The 20,765-nt window shown below is 40.5% G+C and overlaps 2 protein-coding genes across 2 annotated transcripts in view; one reads left to right on the top strand and one right to left on the bottom strand.

Annotated features, from left to right (window-relative positions):
• Positions 1-3,194: 3,194 nt before the first annotated feature.
• Positions 3,195-20,398, top strand: VTI1B (vesicle transport through interaction with t-SNAREs 1B). The gene is made up of 6 exons (XM_036737165.1): positions 3,195-3,822; positions 10,450-10,508; positions 11,665-11,856; positions 14,694-14,867; positions 17,724-17,785; positions 19,481-20,398. The coding sequence occupies exons 1-6, from the start codon at positions 3,711-3,713 to the stop codon at positions 19,575-19,577; spliced, it is 696 nt and encodes a 231-aa protein (XP_036593060.1). The 5' UTR covers positions 3,195-3,710; the 3' UTR covers positions 19,578-20,398.
• The window catches only part of ARG2 (arginase 2), a 39,734-nt gene continuing 38,545 nt past the window's right edge, over positions 19,577-20,765 (bottom strand). The window contains exon 8 of the mRNA XM_036737164.1: positions 19,577-20,193. Coding sequence (XP_036593059.1) covers positions 19,991-20,193 — 203 coding nt within the window. The 3' untranslated portion in view covers positions 19,577-19,990. The remainder of the gene's footprint in view (positions 20,194-20,765) is intronic.

The raw sequence follows: 20,765 nt of genomic DNA, 5'->3' as shown, positions 1-20,765 counted from the left end.
AGAGCAAGTGAGACACATCACAGAGTATAAGTTTTAAATGGAGAATTTATTAGCCGGCGTCCATTCAGGGGCAATTAACAGCCCAAATCAAAACGGCTCCGGGTTGGGGTGAAGAAGTAGTATTTATACAAAAAAATCTAGGTACAGTGGTTAATTATCTCTTGAAACTTACATATGTTATTTTTAGCAGGCTCGGCAAGCCTTTGTTACTTCACTCTTATGACCATGATACATGAAGAGGAACCTCCTGAAGAGATTGTAAATACAGCATGTCAGATAGCTGACAAAGTGTCAACTGAATTACAACCCAGGATCTGTGTCCAATTTGCCATACATCCTGCAACATGACTCATGAGATAAGAATGAGGAACAGTCACATAATTCAAGAGAATGTCTGGGGCTGAGGCCTTCATCCTTCAAGGCCACAGGCAGACCAAGGGAAGCTCCAGTTGGGTTTGTTGACACAAGATAGAGACATCTCTCAGCCCGCTCAGGAAACAAACAGAGATTGTTAGCATCAGGCCCCTCCATGGCCAAGCAGTCCATACTTCCCAGAATAGTCTGGGGGGGGGGGGCGGGGGGTGTGCCAAGGACACCGCTGAACGCCAAATGGCAGGAACTAAGTCTGTTTTTCTTATGCAAACTCGGGTTTTTTTAGTTAGGGGCTGGGGGCAGGGTTTTTTTTTTTTTTAGCAATAGCTGGCTGCTCAGGTATCACACTAACATTGTTTTAAAAAAATGTTTTGAGTTCCATCTTCTTTTCCTCCCCTCCCCTTGTCAGAAGGCAAGCAATTTGATATAGATTATACGTGTGCAGTCACTCAAAATATTTGCACATTAGACATATTGCAAAGGAAAATTGCAGACCAAGAAACCCCAAGAATAACAGTGAAAATGTATGTTGCATGCACTTTCAGACGAGGTCCCTGTATTATGAGTTTTACCTGTTCTACTTTGTTAAGAGACCTCTAACGAGCCAGGAGTAACCTCTAATTTCAAGGTAAAAACAAAACATCGATAAAAAAGAAAGACTTTCTAGGATTAGGAAAACCACCTTGGTTGCTATGTGGAGTTATTGACTCTGCCTCCTGGAGTATCGTATTTCCCCATGTATAAGAGTCTCCCATGCATAAGACCCACCTTAATTTTGGGGCCTGAAATTTGAAAAAAAAATGTATTGCATAAAGTTATTGAACTCAAGTTTTATTCATCCGCTCATAGCTTTCAGGCATCTTTTGGGCAAGTCTGGTGCGTGTATGCACCCTTTAGAACTGAAAGCAGAAATGAAGCTGATGGGGAACTTTATAGTTTTCCTTTGCTTAATGTAACCGAGATAGCTTACACTGAGAAAAATCAGGAAGAAACAGAGAATAAGCTAAAAGATGGAGTTGTGACTGATGACCTGGTATCTTTAATAAGGTCCTTTAGAAACAAAAATGGTACAGAAATGATAAGATCTAATCTTTTGCTAGAAACCATGGACATCTCACCCTTGGGGAAGGATGAAAAAGAAAATATTGTCCAGATTTTTCCAGGAGGTGTAATAAGTCAAGCATCCTTAATGGGAACCAGGCTTAGAAATAGAAGTAATACAAATCTGCAAAGATCTGCTAATCTTAGCAAAGATGACCCATCCACTGCTGCCTCCAGGACTACTGTTGTAACAGCAAAAAAATCCAAACACTGGAAGCAAGTTAATACTACTCTTTTAGCAAAGAAAAGGGGAAAACTGAGGACTGCTAGCATCAAACCCTCAGAGCTGATGTTGAAAACTATAGCATCCCAGAGAATCATCTTCTAAAATCTGCTCAAGAGCAACATGACAACTTCAAAGCTAGTATTTTATCAGCAAAAGAAACCCAGTCAGAGCCTTTGCTTAGAGAAGGAAGCACTCTGTTAAATAATACAAACCAGACTGGAGAAAATGATGCTTTATCAGGCAATGAAATTTGGTCCAAGAGATTAAGTAATAGCCAGGAGGAACCTGACTCACAGGAAAGACGAACTCTTGGCTCTAGAAGAAGATACACCCTAAAAGAGACCAAACCATCCACCAGAAGTTCAAAGCAGAATAACAGCAACCAGACAGCAAAAAGGAACATCAAAGCCTAGAAGAAACCAAGAAAATAGAAGATACTCATTTTGCAAAGAGTAAAATATAATTTTAAGGCAACTATATACCCCACCTATCAAGGAGATAGAATTGTTATAGAAGTGAAAAAATGAGGATAGAAAAATTTGAACAAACATTTAGTTAAGTGAAAATATGTTGATGTCATTGAATAGTGTGATTATTGCTTGTCACAAATTTTCAAGTTATTCTGTAAATAAGGCAATGCATAACACATACGTTCCAGGCAATGATCTCCTTACGTGCTTAATTTTGCCAAGCCAATTTTTAGGTTTATGGCAAGATCAAAGGTTCATTTTTTTTTTAAGCAAATGTACTTTTTTTCAACAAATGTTTTTCTTCATAACCTTCTGTTTCATGAACCTGAAGCACCAATTGTGTCCTCCTTTGAAATCAGTAACTTCTTTTTCATCAGCAATTCTTCTTGCCTCATGCTGAACCATCTTTATGGACGCAGGAATTCCAGTTGCCCTTTGCTCTTCAATCCATAGCCTCAATTCCCTCTCTAAATCAGGCCATTTTGCTGACTTGCCTCTCATGGCCTTCTTCCCATAGCCAGTCTCAGCTTGTTTTCTCAGTTGGAGGAGGACCAAACTTACGTTCAGCAGCATGATTTCCCACTCACTTTTGCAAAGTGCAAACTTTTAACTTGAATTCAGCACTGTATGAAAATCTTTTCTGAGCCATTTCTGGGCAGACTGTGGCAAAACCTAACAATGAGCACAAAGACAACAAGCGCGGAAAAAGCGGGAAATGCAAGTAAAAAAAATCTATAACCAGTGTATAACGCACACACAGTTTTTAGACCCCAAATTTTTCGGAAAAGAGTGCATCTTATATTTGGGGAAATACGGTAAATGCCTTCCAGGCCTGAGTTGCCTCACCGGTAAAAGAGGAATCACCAGACCTTCAGCTCTTACAAACCAGCCAGTAGCTGGAGACCTCTAACCCTACGACCAAAAAAAATAGAAGCAGGTGGTGTCACTGACACGTGACTATGCGTGATGACGCACAGTGCCTCCGGGGACCTCCAAGGCCTCCCAGAGCTTCCGTATCTCGGGACTGTCACGAGTCGCTCACGTGGAACTACAACTCCCTGAATGCACTGCGAAACCAGAGCTTTCCTGCGGACCCTTTTTTTTCCTCTCTCTTCACCGCCTAGGGCGGCGGGTGACTAGCGCTCACCAACGTGTGACAGCTTAGTCGTCTCAAATATGGCGCCCAAATCACAGCTCGGCTCAGGGAGGGGGGAAGGCAGATAGGGTGACTTCGGCTTCTCTCTTCCTTACGCGTAAACGTTTTAGGTTTCTCATCCGGCATATCTCGGTTGGCCCCCCCCCCCTCCCCCGCATCCCCCGCCTCCGTGGGAGGGTGGGACTTCGTGGCGGGATTTCCGGCTCTGAAGGACCCCGCGGCTTCAGTCCCCCGGAAGCGCCTCGCTTTACGCTGGGGCTATAGCCGCACTAGTCGGGGGGCAATGGAGACCAGATACACGGGTTGAACGGGACGCTGGGCTAGAAGCGGGCCCCTGGGCCCGGGACCTCGGCCCTACTGGTGTGGGGGAAGCTCGCCCTACACCATGGCGGCTGCCGTGTCCTCGGAGCCATTCGAGAAGCTGCACGAGATCTTCCGCGGGCTCTACGATGACCTGCGAGGGGTCCCCGACAGGCTCCTGGGGATCGGGGGGACCGGTGAGTCCTCGGGGCGGGGGCGGGTGTCCGGGGATCGCGGGGCGCCAGGGGCCCCGCCCCCCTTCTCTCACGTTTCCCCATTGCTTCCGGGGCTTGCGTCACAAAATCACGGATTTTGGGGGGAAAGGCCTTGGGGGGCTACCTCGTTTTCCCTACTCCAGCCCAACCTGTCATCGTTTATTAAGTGCCTTTGTGCTTCTTTATTAAGTGCCTGCTAAGCGTTATATGCCAGGCCCTGCGTAAACTCTGGGATTATAATTAATAAAAAGAAAGCTAGTTCCTGCCTTTAAGGTGCTTACCAGTCAGCTGCCAAAACGACCTTCCTAAAGCACAAGTCCGACGACGTCATTTCTCCCCCCCCCCAAAAAAAAACCACCCCAAACTCCAGAGGCTCCTGTTATCTCCAGGGTCAAACATCAAATCCTCAAAGCCTTTCATAACCTGCCCACCCGCACTACTTTTCCAGTCTTTTTGTATTTTGCACCCCCGCCACGTACTTGGATCCAGTGACACTGATGGTCTGGCTGTTCCTTGAATAAATACACTTTCGTCTCCGTACTCCAGGCATTTTCACTAGCTGTCCCCCGTGCCTGGAGTGCCCTCCCTCTTCATCTCCTGACTTTCTTCAAATTCCACCTTCTACCACAGGAAGCTTTCCCCTGTACATCTTAATTCTATTCTCTTCCTTCTGTTGGTTGTGTTTAGTTTACCCAGATGGTATATAGCTGTGTGTAATTGTTTGCACCCTGTCTGGGGGAGTAGGAGCTGATTTTTGCCTTTCTTTGTATTTCCAGGGTCTGGCACATAGTAGGTGCTTGATAAATGTTTATTGAGTGAATCCACTCTAACATAGCCCAAAGATCATGGTCACCTACCTACCAATCCTTTTTCTTGAAGATCTCCAATGAGGGGCCGGAGGTTGACCGTTGCATGTTTGTACACTGTTCGGGAGGAGGTTTTTTCCTCCATTAAGTCAAACCTAAATCTTCCTCTTGGCCGTTCCTCTTCATTCAGCTCTGTGGGAACAAGCAAAATTAATCTCATCTCATTTCACCTCACAGCTCCTTTTTGATTCTTCTCTCAGCTATATTCCTATGTTGTTCCAACAATTCAAGTATGTCACGTCATGTCTTTGAGCATTAATTAAGTGCCTACTATGTGCCAGATATTGTGCTGAGCCCTGTGCCTTACAAAGAAAGGCAAGAAACAAACCAGGTGTCCAAGAAACTCACAGTCTACCGGGGGTGACATTCTAACAGCAAACGAGATATGCGTGATAAACTGGAAATACTCTCAGAGGGAAGTCACTAGCATTATTAAAGGGCATGAGAAAGGCTTCTTGGAACCTTTCGTTTTGTTGGTTGCCCTCCTCCTGAAGCAGTTTGCTTTACATCATGATAGCCTTCCAATCTGGTGCATGGAAAGAAATGAGATATTCTGCATGTGGTCTGACTACAGGTGACCGCCACCTCCCTAGTTTGTGCCTCTGAATGTAGCTTCCTTTGTGTTGCTTAGTGGGGGCAGCTGACTAGTACTGGTGATGATGTGCTTCTCCCCCAGTTTTCTTTTTAGTTGGGACACCTGTCTGAGCCTTCTCTAGTCTATTTCAGTGCTAATGTCTCAAAAGTTCAACTGCTGCATGTTTCTGGGAGCTTATCTTCAGATACAGCTCCTCTTAGACTCTTTCTCCTGACTAAGCATGCCCGTATTGTTGAACTGACTCAATTATGTCAAGTCAGCAGTCTTCTATGTGCCAGGTAAGCTCTCCTCACCATCTGAGCTGTTCCTTGCCTGGAAGCAACACTAGAGAAAGTTGGCTTAATTTAATTGAATAAATATGATCAAATCAAATAATACTTGTAAAGCTCTTTGCAGACCTTAAAGCACTGTATAAATGTTAGATGCCATTAGTAGTAGGCACTGTGCTTAAGCCACAACGTGGGGAATTTGGGTCAGAAGTTATTTGAGTTAGGGATAAGTTAGTAAGGGAATTTGAGGAATGTCTTGTTTTTCAGGATCAAAACAATAGATTTTCAACTCTAGTATGACCCTCTAATTCTAATCCTTGTGGGATCAAGGTGTTTCACTTTTTAAGGAGGAAATAGTATTCCTTTTCACTTAAGAGATCATAAATGAGCCACAATATTAATGAGAAAAACAGCATGCGTTTTTGATTGTCTTTCCTCTAAAGTCTACTTTGTGATTCATTTTAGAAATAAGAAGTATGTTCTCTGTGCTTAGGGGTGCCTGTTGTAACGTGCACCAGTTGAGAAGAGATTTCTCATCTGGTGCTAAGTGATGCAGAGGTACAGCTTTCTTTGAAAACCAGAAAACTCAATAGATTACGTCTACCTCATTCTCAACCTGTTCACCTCTACCTAGTCCTTTCTTTATCATGGCCAAAGGAAGGAGACAGGTTAGGAAAACTGTCTCAGAGAAACCCAGTGTCTACTCAAATTGTGCTGTGCCCAGTCAGTTCCATCTTTATCATTTAGGCCTTTCCCTGGCCACTGAGACCATTTCTTAACCGTTTAAAATATTTTTTTCTATATGTGTGAAGTATTAGGTACCATGCAATGTACACGTCATAATCTTTACCTTTACCTTGTATTCTGTAGTTTAAGTTCTAAAGCAATACAGTGTATACATTAAAGACTGTGACAAGGTATTTTTGAACCTAAGGAACTCTCTTCGTCCTGCATTCTTCCTGGACTGGAGGTACATGGCACTACAAATACCAGACTACATAGAGTTAGGATTCTTTCAGATTCTTCTCACAGGCTTCATTGTGGGCATAGGAAGACTTGCCAAATGTATTACCACCTAGTCTTCTTTTGTTCATTTATTCATTCAGTCTTACGATGTGTAAAACATTTATTGCTTCCTGACTCCATTCCTTTAAATCAGACAATTTTCTGCTCTTCTGGAGCTTGTGTTATATCCCAGGGTGGAGGAGTGCTTTGATAACAGTGAGATTTTAAGCATGGGCGAGTGTTGCATGAAAAAGCATTTAAGTGCTTATTTAGGCATGGAGATATAAACACAAAAATGAAACAATCCTTTCCATGAGGAAAATTACATTCTAATAAGGAGATGCAGTGCACATCTGTGAACAGTGTACAGAGATGGGAGAATTGTTAAGAATTGTTAATGGAACTGTGGGGCAGTAACAATGGGTATATTGGTCTGATTACTGTTCCCAGAGCAAGAATAAGAAGTCAGAGTTTTCTAATCATACATTTCCTTATGGAGGGTATTATACCTTATACCACTTCACACACAGATAATTACTGGAAATACGTTTCAGACTCCCTGTGTGTCTTTCCTTTGCCCTTTTGGACGCCAAGAACTTTGATTATTGTGGCATTCCCATATTTGCATCCATGCCGGATGACCAAGAAGACATCAGTATTTTTTAGAATATATTTTTATTTTGTTAAATATTTTACAATTACATGTAAAAAAATTAACATTCATTTTAAAAACATTTTGAGTTCTAAATTTTCTCCCCTCTTTCCCCTCTCCTCTCCTTGAGAAAGCAAGCAATTTGATGTCACTTATAGATGTGAAGTCATGCAAAATATATTTCCATATTAGCCATGTTGCAAAAGAAACCAGACAAAAACCCCCCCAAAAAGTAAAGTTTAAAAAGTGTGCTTCAGGCAGGATTCAGAGATTTATCAGTTCTCTCTCTAGAGGTAGATAGCATTTTTCTTTATAGGTCTTTTGGAATTGGAGGTTATTAGTATTAATAAAGATAAGTTTTTTTGTGTTGGAAAGCAACTTGAGATCATTGATAGTACTGCCCCTAGTTACTAAATGCATTCAAATTTGCTTTCTCCTATTTTGGGCCCAAGTTCCTTGTCCATAATATCTTCTGTCCTGTGTGCGTACTCATGCCTCTGGGTGCATATTATAGTATGGAAAATTTAATCCTTTTGGTTTTTCTTGTATGGGTTAGTTCTTAGGCTGATCTCTTTTTTGTAATCATAGAAATTCCTCATGTTCAGGGGCTTGACCAACCTGTCAAGGTACAAACCAGAACAACTGAAACTTCTCATCTATCTACAAGGAATATCCTTTTAGATGTAGTAGTTGCACTTATCCAGGAATTTTGTATTTTAATTATGCATGAGAGATTTCTTGTTGGAGAGCCTTTAAAGGCTGAAAAAATGGTAAGTGTGTTTTTGTAATCAGTAAATAACAACAATGAAAAAATACATGCCATAGAGCAAGGCTGCTTAAACTTTTTCCAGCCTTCATAGGCATTCATGGCCTGAGGGCATATGCTGTGCAAACTGTGCATGCTTTGTGTTCCGAACCAAGGCTACATCACTGTGGGTCACAACGTGGACAAATGCTTCCAGAAACACTTAGGATTCATTACGCATTTGATTTTTAATTAATTGTTGGTCATTGCATATTCAGAAACCTTTTACTGTTGCCAAATTCTTTGAGACCCCCACATTCAGTTGTGACTCCATGTAGGGTTGTGACCCACAGTTTAAGAAGCACTGCGCATAGAGGATTTTTTGAAGGGGTCTCCAGATAAAAAATCTACATGTGTTCAGAAGTCAATGAGGAAATCTGTTCTTTAGAACTCACTGTTCATACCCCATAACCAACTGTTAGTGCTTATTCTCCTTCTCTGCTATCTGGAATCTGACTAATGAGATCTCAAATCTCGGTTTCCTCACGGAGAGAAGGGAAGGATGGTTCATATTTTCTCATGTAAAAAAGAAAATTGAGCCAGAAGGATAGATATAACTGTATAGAAACTTGTTATGCAGTATGTATTTCACTAAGGCTAGAAGACAGGTTATGCAGAAGAGAGGCTGTATTCCAGGATCTGTTGATCTCAAGAAGTAATGATATCTGATACTTGTGACAACTTATTTTGAAGTAGTTTGTCTCATGAGAGAATCTATAAGTGTAAGCATTTATTTTACTCTTGATAGCTAGGAATGCTGCAATCATATCTACACTGATACCAAGAAAACCTAGTTGAAAAGTTGTAGTTAGTAAATTGGGGTTAATCTGGCCCTCAGGTCCGCATTGGCTTCATTTTTGTCAAAAGATTCTACTAGAGTAGAAACAAGATGAATTTGACGCACCTTACCTTTGTTTTCTACTTAAAAAATAAACCCAGCTTCTGTTTTTCTCAGTGGTGTACAGTGAGAAGTGGTATGTTTTTCTTGAGCCAAAGAGTTGTTTGCTGCATTTAGTTTGGGAGAATGAATATGAAGATTAATGAAAAGCATGGGCAAAGTGTATGTTGAACTAGTGTCTTTTAATTCTTAAATTTGACAGTATGTTTCAGATATTCAGATATTAGGATTTTTTGAGTGCCTGCCATGTGCAAAGCTTCTATAGTAAACACTATGGTAGGGTTTTGAGATGAATAGCAAATCTCTGGTCCTTGTCTTTAAGAAGTTTACTCTCAAATTGGAATACAGAATACATAAATGTGAATGAAGAGAAAAGTAACTGCAAATGTGACTCTAAAACAGATAGACCAGCTTTTAAAAAGCAGAATAAATGCATACAGATTTGTGCAGTCTTCCATATGGGGACTAATTTATGCTACATAAGAAAAACAGTAACTCTGTAGCCATACCTTGCCTTTGACCAAAAATTATCTTAGCCAGCTTGATAGTATTGGTCTCTCTGCCTCAACTCTCTCTTTAGACTCTGGTGCTAAAAGTGATATTCTTAAAGCACAAGTCTGATGTCATTCCCCTGCCCAGTTAACTCCACCAGCTCCCTTTTATCTCTAGTATCAAATAATAACTCTTTTTTGTCATTTAAAACCCTTTACAACATACGTAAAAGCTACCTTTCCAGGCGTATTACATAATACTTCCCTTTCTGGATCCCACAGTCTAGCCAAGCTGGCCTTACTGTTACTGTTCCTTATAGAAGCCACTAACTCCCATCTCTGTGGCTTCACCCTTGCTGTTCCCCATGTTTGCACTGCTCTCCATCATCATCTCTGCTTCTTTGTCCCTATCTTGTTTTAGGGGCCAGCTCAAGCCCTACCTCCACATGAAATCTTTCTTATACTTTTCCTTCCCCACCTCCAAAGGGTTTGGGGGCTTACCCCCAAAATCACCTTGTACATAATTTATACTTAGGTAGTCTCTTCCTATAGAATATATGTTCTTAAGGGTAGGGACTATTTCATCTTTGTCATCAATGCCTGGCATAACAGGGTCTTAGTAAATTCTTGTTGATTGATTATTCATTTTATTTTCCAGATGTCGGTTATTAATGACCATTTTGAAAAATCAAATCCACCTTGATGGAAGCTATCTCCACCATTGAGGAGAGAAAAAAACAACACAATGTTCTTCAAGAGCTAGATGTTTTTAAAAGGCTGTTTTTTTAAGTATTGAGTTTATTTGGAAGAAGATGATACTGCCTTTCTTCCCTCCATCACACTGTTGTTGTGAGGATCAAATGAGTTAATGTAAAAATGCTATACTAATATTTATTGGTTGTTACTGTTATTACCATAGAATTACCATAGGTTAGCAGAGAATAGAGGGAAAGGAGAGTGAGTGGCATGTGTTAACGGTCATGGAAACATACTGGAGCATTTCAAACATGTCTTTCTCTCTTTTCCAGAAGAGAAAAAGAAGTTAATCAGAGATTTTGATGAGAAGCAACAGGAAGCAAATGAAACGGTGAGATCTGGGGAATAAGGGACTTCTTTTACTAGTATATGGCTTCTCCAGAAGCAGTGCCAAGATCTGACCCTGTGGCTGCATTCCTTTAAGGACCTTAATTTTTAATATCATCTGTACTAAATGGTGGGGCAAATGTTGGTGATGAGTGCTGTAGAGAAGAGATGGATGGCATCTGTGGATAAGAAAGGCTTGGGGGTAGAGCTGAATAATTATGTTTTCATGGTAAGGGGAGCTGCTCTAAAATGGATCTATCCTAATCTTATTTTAAGAGTTTTTGTGCAGGTAAAGTAATGGAATCAAAGGAGGCTTTTGGGTCATCCTCACTTGATAGTCATTTCTCTCTTAAAGTGTATGCTATACATCTATTTTTAATAACTTAGAAAGGGAACTGAGAAAAGACGCCTAGGGAAGTGGCGTGCACACTTTGATCAGAGGTTAGATAACTAGGACTCCAGAGTTGCATTTAGCTACTTTGGTAGTAATTATATTAACCAGCATTTATCTAATGCTTTAAAGTCTGCAAAGCACTTTACACATATTTCTTTTGATCCTCACAGCAACCTTTATAAGGTAGTTACTAAAGGTTATCTTTAGCTTGATTATTTTTTTCTTTCTTAAAAAATTAATTTTTTCTCTTCCTTCTCTCCAGTGGACAAAAATTTAAAAAACAAAATCTTCAGAACAAATATTTAGCTCATATTTTATGGAAGAGGAACCTGAGGCTGAAAAGGGTTAAGTGGTCACCTTAGTGTCACAGGTGGGATTTAAACCCAGGTTTTCACTCCTCAAGGCTGGAGTACTCACTGAAAACAAGTGGTCAATTGATCCTGTGAGTTAGAGAGGTGGTTATATAGGTAGAAACTAGTTGTTGGGTTACAGTTCCTACCAAGGGGATCAGATGCTTGATCATACAGGAACTGTGACACTGAGGAGAATGCCTACTGCCTCTGCTTGAAGAGCTGAATGCATAGCAGGTGCTCAGTATTTGTGGATCTGTGGCTAGTAAATGTTGAATAATGATTGATCTTGGGTTATGACCAACCTTACAACTTGGAGAGAAACTGTTGCGGCAGCTGCAGATTCTGAGAGGGGCCTGCTTCCCCTGCTTCTGTCTATGTCTAAATGTGAGTTGTTAATATTCCTGACTTGACAGTTGGCAGAGATGGAAGAGGAGCTACGCTATGCCCCCCTGTCTTTTCGCAATCCCATGATGGCCAAGCTTCGAAGCTACCGCAGAGACCTGGCCAAGCTCCAGCGGGAGGTGAGGAGCACTCCACTGACAGCGCCACCTGGGGGCCGAGGAGACAGCAGATATGGGGCATATGCCGTAGAGAATGAGCACATGGTAAGTTCCTGCATTATGAGTACATTTATAATTAGGTTTATTTTTGCTTTTACTTTGTCTGAGATCATGATTGCTACCCCTGCCTTTTTTACCTCACCTGATGAATAATAGGTACTGCTCCAGTTCCTTATTTTTACTGCTCTAGTGTGTTTCTGTCTTTCAAGTATGTCTCTTGTAAATAACATTGTTAGATTCTGATTTCTAATCCATTCTGCTATCTACTTCCATTTGATGGGTGAGTTCACACCATTCACCTTCACAAGTTACGATTATTATACATTTCTCTTTGTCCTATTTTTACCCTGTTTATCCTTTTTACTGTCCCTCCTGAAGTCTGTTTTACTTCTGACCATTACCTCCTTTAACCTGCCCTCCCTTCCATCGGCCTCTCTCCCCTTCTCTTACCTCTTTCCCACCTACTTCCCTGTAGTGTAAGATAGATTTCTATACCCAACTGAGTGTGTACATTATTCCTCCTTTGAGCCAATTCCGATGAGAATAAGGTGCAGTCATTGCATTCCACCCCCGTACCCTCATGCGTCCATTGTAAAAGCTCTTTCTTTCGTACTTCTTTAATGTAAGATCATCCCACCATAGTCATCTCACACCCATCTGTCTTTGTATACTCCTTCCTGTTGCCCTAATAATGATAAAATTCTTAGAAGTTACAAATATCATTTCCCATTTCCCCTTACTGATTTCCATATGATTTCTCTTTCATGTTTACCTTTTTATACTTCTCTTGAATCTAGTATTTGAAAGTCAGATTTTCTATTCAGCTCTGGTCTTTTTATCAGGAATGTCTGAAAGTCCTTTGTTTCATTAAATAGCCATTTTTTTCCCCCAAAGGATTATACTCAGTTTTGCTGGATAGGTCATTCTTGGTTGTAATCCTAGTTCCTTTGCCTTCCGAAATACCATATTCCAAGCCTCTAGTCCTTTGATGTGGAAGCTTGTGTGATATTGACTGGAGCACCACAATATTGAATGGTTTCTTTCTGGCTGCTTGCAATAATTTCTTAAGTGAATTTCTGTACCCTTTTTCTGGTTGCCCAGTTTTTAATTGTGAGCTCTTTGGTAGATTTTTGTGCCTCTTTTACCATTTGGCCAGTTCTTTTTTTAAGGTGTTATTTTCTTCAGTATTTTTTGTGCCTCTTTTACCAAGCTGTTATTTCTCTTTTCATAGTTTTCTTGTATCACTCTCATTTCCTTTCTCAGTTTTCCTCTTTCTCACTTGATTTTAAAATCCTTTCTGAGCTCTTTCAGGAATTTTGGTCCCAGCTTTGCTGCTGTCTAAGTATGTGACCCTGAACAAAACACTTTCTGGACTTACTTTCTTTATCTGTAAAAGTTAGGGGTTGAAATCTATGACCCAAACTTTAGGTCTCTTCATATTAAATTTTATGATAATTATATGAGAAATCTGAGGAGTAGAGGAGGTGGATGGATGTTCCAAGTCAAGAAGGATGAAATTAAATTCACTGAGACACAGGTTAGGAAGAGGTTGCAAAGATGGGAAGGCGTGACAAGGTGGAGGTTTAGAGTCAAAGTAAGTTAATTATAGATGACCAATTAATCATAAATCAGAAGAATAATGTGGTTTTAAATAAAATAAGCCAACTTTAGGCTTAGAATAATAGAAGGAGGGACTTCAGACCTTCCAGTCCACACCCCTCATTTTACATAGGAGGAAACTTCAGCCCAGAGAAGCTGTGACTTGCTCAGGATTACATAGGAGGCAGAATTTGAATTCAGGTCCTCTTATTCTGGAGCCAGTGCTCTTTCTATATTTCACTTGGCCATAGTGCTGGGAACTGTTTGATCAGTGAAAGACAGTTGTTTTAATATATGAGTGAATTGCTATAGGCTTCCTAGGATGCTGCCTTTCTTTGATTATTAACATATAGGATAGAATAAAAGGCTTTCACTAGCCCTGTTTTTTCTAGTGGCATTGTTTTGTAACTGTAAATTGTTTATGCTGACCTAGAAAAATAGGCTTTTAAAATTTGTTATATGGGGTGGCTTCCTGGGGAGGGGAGGCATGCTGGAAGAAATTCTGTAGTTTTGAAAAACAAAACGTGTCAAAACTTTTATTTAAAAAGTATGTTTTTTGTACTTAGGCTACCTTATGTTAGGGAGTGTAAATGGGACTTAGCTTTAATGGGGATTTAGAGAATTAGGAATTAGGTCTGCTGGGACAACAGAAGCTGCCATTCAGCTTGAGAGATCATCAGTTTAATTCTTAGAAGTTTATGCTGCCTGAGATGGAATCACCGAGAGTGTAACTGCACAGGTTTTCCCCCAAGAATGTACTAAATGGCTCCTTTATGTGCTGAAAAACAAGGACAACAATTTAAACAAACATGCAGGGCAGATGGATTAGCACTGGAATTCCCAGTAGCTTGTTAGGTGCAAATCTCATAAGCTAGTTAGCCTGTTGAGCTCATTTTTTAGAACAGGTTCTAGTGCAGGTGTGGGGAACCTGTGGCCTTGAGGCCACTTGAGGCCCTCTAGGTCCTCAAGTATGGCCCTTTGACTGAGTCCAAACTTCACAGAACAAACCTACAACATTGAAACCAGCCTAGCTCCCATTGGGAGGGTTTCTAGGTGATAGGCCTTTAAAAATAGGAAAAATCTTCACTTTTTTGAAGTGAAACTTCACTTGTTTCCCACTCAACCAAAACAGTAGGAGAAGATAAGAGTTGAGAGCAATGTGTCTGTGTACTACATCCTGGATTCTTTTTCCCAACTGAAAAATTGTCCCCTTGCCTCTTTTCCCAATAAATGTTACGAAGAAAACAACTAGAGTACCTGATTCTTTTCCATTTTTTGGTCAGAATTGGCTGCAATCTCAAAGAGTGTTACTTCTGCAAGGCACTGACAGCCTGAACCGAGCCACTCAGAGCATTGAACGCTCCCACCGGATTGCCACTGAGACAGATCAGATTGGTTCTGAGATAATTGAAGAACTAGGAGACCAAAGAGACCAGCTGGAACGCACAAAGAGCCGAGTAAGTTCTGTTGGGGAAGAGAGCAGGGGCAAGTTAAGAGGTGAGTGAGGTCTCTTTCATAAGAGTCTATGCTCTGTTATGACTTAGGAACATACAAAAGCCAGAAACTACATTAGGTCTGAGTTCAGGAATTTGGTACAGATTTTGGTATAAATTTGGTACAGATTTTCTTTTCTGTGAGCCTGTCTGGAGTTAGAATTCTTAGCAAGGTGAACTAGATTACCTTTTAAGGTAGATGCTTTCTCTTCAATATATGTATCATGTTTTATTTTGGTTTCTGCATTTATTGGAAGAGGAGATTGGACCTGCAATTTTCATTGTTATGTATGCTGTTTGCCTCATTAGACTGTGATTTCCTTGAGAATAGGGATCTTTTACCATCCTTTGTATCCCTAGCACTTAGTGCCTGGCACATAGTAGGCATTTAATAAATGCTTGTTGACTTGACCAGAAGGTTAGAACACTGTGAAGTTATATGACTAACTTCCCCAGATTTCATTGGCTTCAAGGCCAGCTCTGTATTCCCTATGCTACATTAGTGCTTATTGAAAAATGTCACAGGACTAGTATTTCTTTTACTGATTTCTCTATCTTCCTTTTCTGTTGGGAGAGACCTCAAAGTCACTTGACAGGAAAGGGTTTGTTTCTTTTCCCATTCTTGAAGGTCAGGTTACTCTTTTATTTCATTGACCCAGACCATAGTTGCCCTGTAATTTTTAGCTTGGGATACTTCCCATGCAGTGTCAATGATTAGACGTAGAAGTAGCCCCATCTTCTTTTACTATTAGCTATGAAGACTAGAATCATAAGTAACCTTGCAGACCTATAGGAAGAATTTGACCTTGGGCTTGTCTGGTAGGCAGCTCAAGTCCAGAAAGGTTTTGAAGAATGAAAACGTTCTTTATTTTCTACAGTCCCACTTCAAATTATTTGATTTGATGCCATAAGAATAAAAAGGTGGTAATAGCAGAACTTAATAAAACTGATGAGATCTGACCAAAGAGTGATTAGTCAGAACTGGGAAGGGAGATTGTGGCTGGTTGGAGTTTGGGGCAGCTCTCTCCAACCTGATAACAGCTTGTTTTAAAGAATGGAGGAGCCTCCTTTTTGTCAGTGCTGTTTGCTCTTTCTCTGAGATTGACAGCAAATCTTGATCAAGGGTCTCTTAAAAGAAGCTACTGGAAAAAAGACTGGTTGTCTACAGTTTAAGTTCTAGTCTTACCAAGTGGAATAGTTGGATTTGAAAGGTGGGGAATGAGAAAGGGGGATCAGTCTACCATGGCTGGGTAGGAGCAGATGGCTGAAGATGATTCATCTCTAAGGGCTCCCTCCTCATGACTTTCCTAGGCTTCCTTGAGGAACACTAGAGAGACACCAATGTTTCCTTCAACTTGGTGACTTGACAGTGGACAACATGAATTGGTGGGAAAAACATTAGATTTAGAGGCGAAGGACTTGGATTTAAATAGTAACCTTGTCACCTTTCTACATTTGTTAAAAAGTCACTTAATTTTTTTTTCTCGCCTATAAAATAAGGACATTGGACCAGATGATCTCTAAGATCCTTCCTAGCCCTAAATCCTCTGACAAATATTGCTCAGATTTGGACAGACTTTCCAGGTTTCAAAAAGAAAATTGGACAAATTCAATTCCTGTCAGAATTTGAGGGTTTTTTTTAAAAGGAATAGTTTGTAAACACTTAAAGGGAAGAAGAGGTGGTTACTAAGAGCCAGCCATGTAGAACATATTCATTTCCTGTTCTGACAAGTTATAGCAAGGATTCCAGCAGATTCTCATCAAAGGATTATTTTTGCCTCTGTTCTAAAGACATTTCCATCAGTGTTGCTGAGGAAGATGTAGATACATTAGATTTTTACAAATTTCATGTGAAGCTAGGAAAACACATTGAGGGATAGAATTGGAATCAAAAATATCTTGATACACTAACATAATTGGCTAGAACTTAAAAGTTCCAGTAAAAGAATACTGGGCAGGCTTTTTGTGTCAATCAGGTTCAAGGAAGCATCAGATAGAGCAACTTGTTCCTCTGTTCTCTAAAGGAGGGAGTGATAGTCTAGTGCAGGGCTGTCCAGAATGTGGACTGTGGGCAGTCCACACTGCGATTTATGCGGCCCACCTACAAGCATAGAAATCTACATAAATGCTTTAGTAAACGAAGTCGAGCTACTGCAAAGCTCCCACTAAAATGGCAAATCAAAATATATTGTCTATCGTTTCAGTAAAAACCTAAGGTCAGACAGCCCTGGTCTAGCGTAGAATTTCTTAAACTTTCTCCACTCAGGACCCCTTTTTGTTTAGGCAGCATTCATTGAAGGTGAGTGGCCTGAGGGCATGGCATGGGCAGTGCAAAGTACATGCTGTGTTCAGAAACAAGGCTTTGGTGAAGTTGTTCGATGCAGGATGGGCAGGAGCTGCCTGAAACACCTCGGATTTATTACGTTTGATTCGTAATTTGTAATTTTTGGTCATTGTGCTTTCAGAAACCTTTCATCATTGCTTAATTTTTCTCAACCCCATATGGGGTCTCAACCCACAGTTTAAGAAGTGCTGGTTGACCTGTGCTTTGGCCGGACTGCATCTAGAAGAGTGCCTAAGGGTACATTGACAAACCTGGCATACATCCCAAGGAAGGGGGACAGGAATGGTGAAGAGCCTGGAAAACTGTCATAGCATCAGTTAAAGGACCCGAGGTTATTTAAGCTAGAGAAAAGAAACGAACTTTGGTCCGTTTCTTACCTTATACACTCAGCAGGATCTCTCAGCTATCACAGAGTCAGTTTTTTTTATTTAATCTACAATTGGAAGATAACTTGGTTTACCTTTTTTTTTTCCCAGCTGGTGAATACAAATGAAAACTTGAGCAGAAGCCGAAAGATCTTGCGTTCGATGTCTAGAAAGTGAGTTGAGTTTAAAACTGGAGTGTTAATACTAGTTATATTTACATTACACTTTCCTATTTCTGTCATTATTAATAAATTCATCATGACATTTATCTCCAGGAAACAATGTGCAATGGAAAGATCTTTGAACCTAAATTCAAACCCTATTTTGCCATTAACTTGTGTTACCTTGTGCAGATCACTTAACCTTAGTGTCCTCATCTGAGAAAATTAGGGTTGGGCTAGGTTACTTCAAAGGACCATTCCAGCTCTGAATCCCCAGACTGTCAACAAACTTTTGGAAGCTCTTTGATGGAAACGTAGCTGACTGTAGCATGGCAGATGAGGTGATTCAGTTCATTCTTTCTTTTCGAATTAGACTGTATAAAAATACACTAAGCCATTCTTTTCCTTTACAAAAATATCAGCAGTGTGTAGGAATATTCTTTTTTTGCCCTGAACTATGTGATCATCTAGAGCAATGGTCTCTAAACCTTTTTTGATCCTGTATCTCCATCAGTACTTGTACACTTTATATTTAATCACCCCCCATGGATCTGTTTACTTATGAAATATAATTTTGTACACTATAAAATTTACTTCAAAAATACAAGTGTTTAAAGGATGAAGAAGTGTAAGTCAGTAGGAAGGCAGCCACAGGAGTCAGACCTGCATGTTAGGGAAGGAAGAAAAAAATCCCTTTAGTAGCTGTTCAGAATTATTTGAGACCAGGACACCAATTTGGAGGGTACTATAGTAGGTTTCAGGGATAAAGAGCTAACCTAGGTTGGTGGCTCTGTCAGTAGAGACAAAAGAACATATGGGAGAGATGAAGTAGAAACAAGATTTAGCAACTGATTAAATATGTAGGGTGAGGAAAAGTGAGGACTTTCCTAGTGGCAGCTTTGCAGGACCTACATAAGCAGTTAAGCTATGCCTTACCCAGCTCAGGAGGGAGGAAAAAATAAGGATAGATGTTTGATAGTAAGCGCCACATGTGGCTATTGTTGCATCTTTCCATTCCGGCCTCTAATTTTGAAGATTGGTTTTTAAAGAAATTATCTGCTAACAGTTATTAGTGGATGCCTCCACCAGCACATGACCTGATCTAGGGATGTCCGCAGCGTGTAAGCAGTTGCAAGTTGATTTTTTTTTTAGTTCTTGAGTTAAATGCGGATGAGAAAGATAAAAGTGGGCACAATGAGATTCAGAGAGGTATATAATGTTCCCAACACCAGTTAGAGCAGTCTAAATTTAGAATACAAAGTATTATTAGACGGACAAGAAATGTTTAACTGGTGAATAGTAAGCATCTTGTGGAACAACCAGACATCTGAGAGAACAACGACAAGATTTCCCACTTGTGATAACTAAAATCAAGGGTAGGAAGGAGATGGAAGAAAACTCAAGCTACCCTAGTGATCCATCTTGGAGAGAGAAGTGTCGCTACTCTGTCACATAGTGTGTAGCCGGTGGTAGTGTGCTTGATTATAGAAAACATACCCAGCACACACAGTAGATTTCCCAACCAGTTGAAATAAGTTTTATCCCCATTTTACACTATACTTGGTCATCCATAGCCAGTGACAGAGAGGAGAGATGACAGATTTGACTTAGGATAGTGTTCATTCCGCTACAACACAGTGCGTTTCCATCCTTCCAGTAGGGGCTTACAAGTCCTAATACTGTTCCTTTACCTTTTTCCATTTGTAGAGTGGCAACCAATAAACTGTTGCTTTCCGTGATTATCCTTCTGGAGCTGGTCATCTTGGGAGGCCTAGTCTATTACAAGTTCTTTCGAAAACAATGAAAATCCCTGCCACCTCTTTACTCTCCTTGTGGATCTCTAAATCAAAGAGCTAAAGAACCAACTTCACTGCTATGGGCTGGCAGTTTAAGCGCTCAGACTGTGTAAGAGGGAAGGCAGACAGCAACTGGAAATGTGAAATAATAGTAACAAGGCTGGGGTGCTATACCAAGGTAACAAATGCTGTGTTTATTCTTTAAATTTATAGAGCATTCTAATATATTAACTCACAATGAACTAAATAAAGCCGGTTACAGAATACAGTAACATTGGTCACCCAAAATGAGGGATTTTTTTTTAAACAATTGGGAGAAAAATGCTCTCATGAGGGCAGTATTGACATCGCCAATTTTAATATCCCTTTAAGTGCCTCCGTAGAATTCTGGAATGCCCATTGTGGAAAAAATACTGACTCCCTAAATTCGAACACGTTCTTCACTGTCCGATTCATCTGGTGAACTGGGAGTGGGAAGATGGTCATAACCATCGTGCTGTCCTTCCCTCTTCTGGCCGAAGCTTGAGGCGATCACATCCACGGCCAGCCCAGCTGTGGCCTTCACTTCCTCTGAAGTAGCCAAGAGAGGATTGATTTCAACTAGATCCAGGGCCGACAGCAAACCTGTGGGAGCAGAGCCACACAAACTATATGAGATGATCCTCCTACCAAAGAGGTCAGTCAATAGGACTGGGAAAGAAAGGTAGCCAGCCTTGAACTGCTCATTTCAGGGGTGGAACTACATCTTAATGGTTTAGCTGCTATGTTTTATATACCTCTACTGGAATATAACTTTTGCTTTAGAAAGTAAAAGTGGAATTGGAATGACTAAGCATTTCTCTCTATTTTCTTTACTGGCTGTATTTCAGCCAGCTGGAGGGTGGCTGAGCAGACCAGAGAAAAATCGGAGAGGAATGTACTTGTGAAGTTGCTAACCTAGTCAGATGCCTAGTATGGTGCTTGTTTCTAAAGATTACCTAGTCTAACCTTACTCTCCTTTTTGAAAGGCCTGTAGCCCTTCTACTTCATCTTAAAACGTGCTGCCATTAACATTACCATGAGAAAAGAAATTTAAAAGTATCTGATGAAACACTTGGGATTATGAAATGAATATTAGTTAGCCAGGATGATACAGCCATCTGTCACACTGTTTGGTGGACTAAGTTTTTTTGTTCAGTGCTTTCTACAAGAACATG

The sequence above is a fragment of the Trichosurus vulpecula genome, chromosome 8, assembly GCF_011100635.1.
Source record: "Trichosurus vulpecula isolate mTriVul1 chromosome 8, mTriVul1.pri, whole genome shotgun sequence".
Taxonomy (NCBI): domain Eukaryota; kingdom Metazoa; phylum Chordata; class Mammalia; order Diprotodontia; family Phalangeridae; genus Trichosurus; species Trichosurus vulpecula.
The sequence above is the reverse complement of the archived record's forward strand: the minus strand, read 5'-3'. Positions and strand labels throughout refer to the sequence as shown.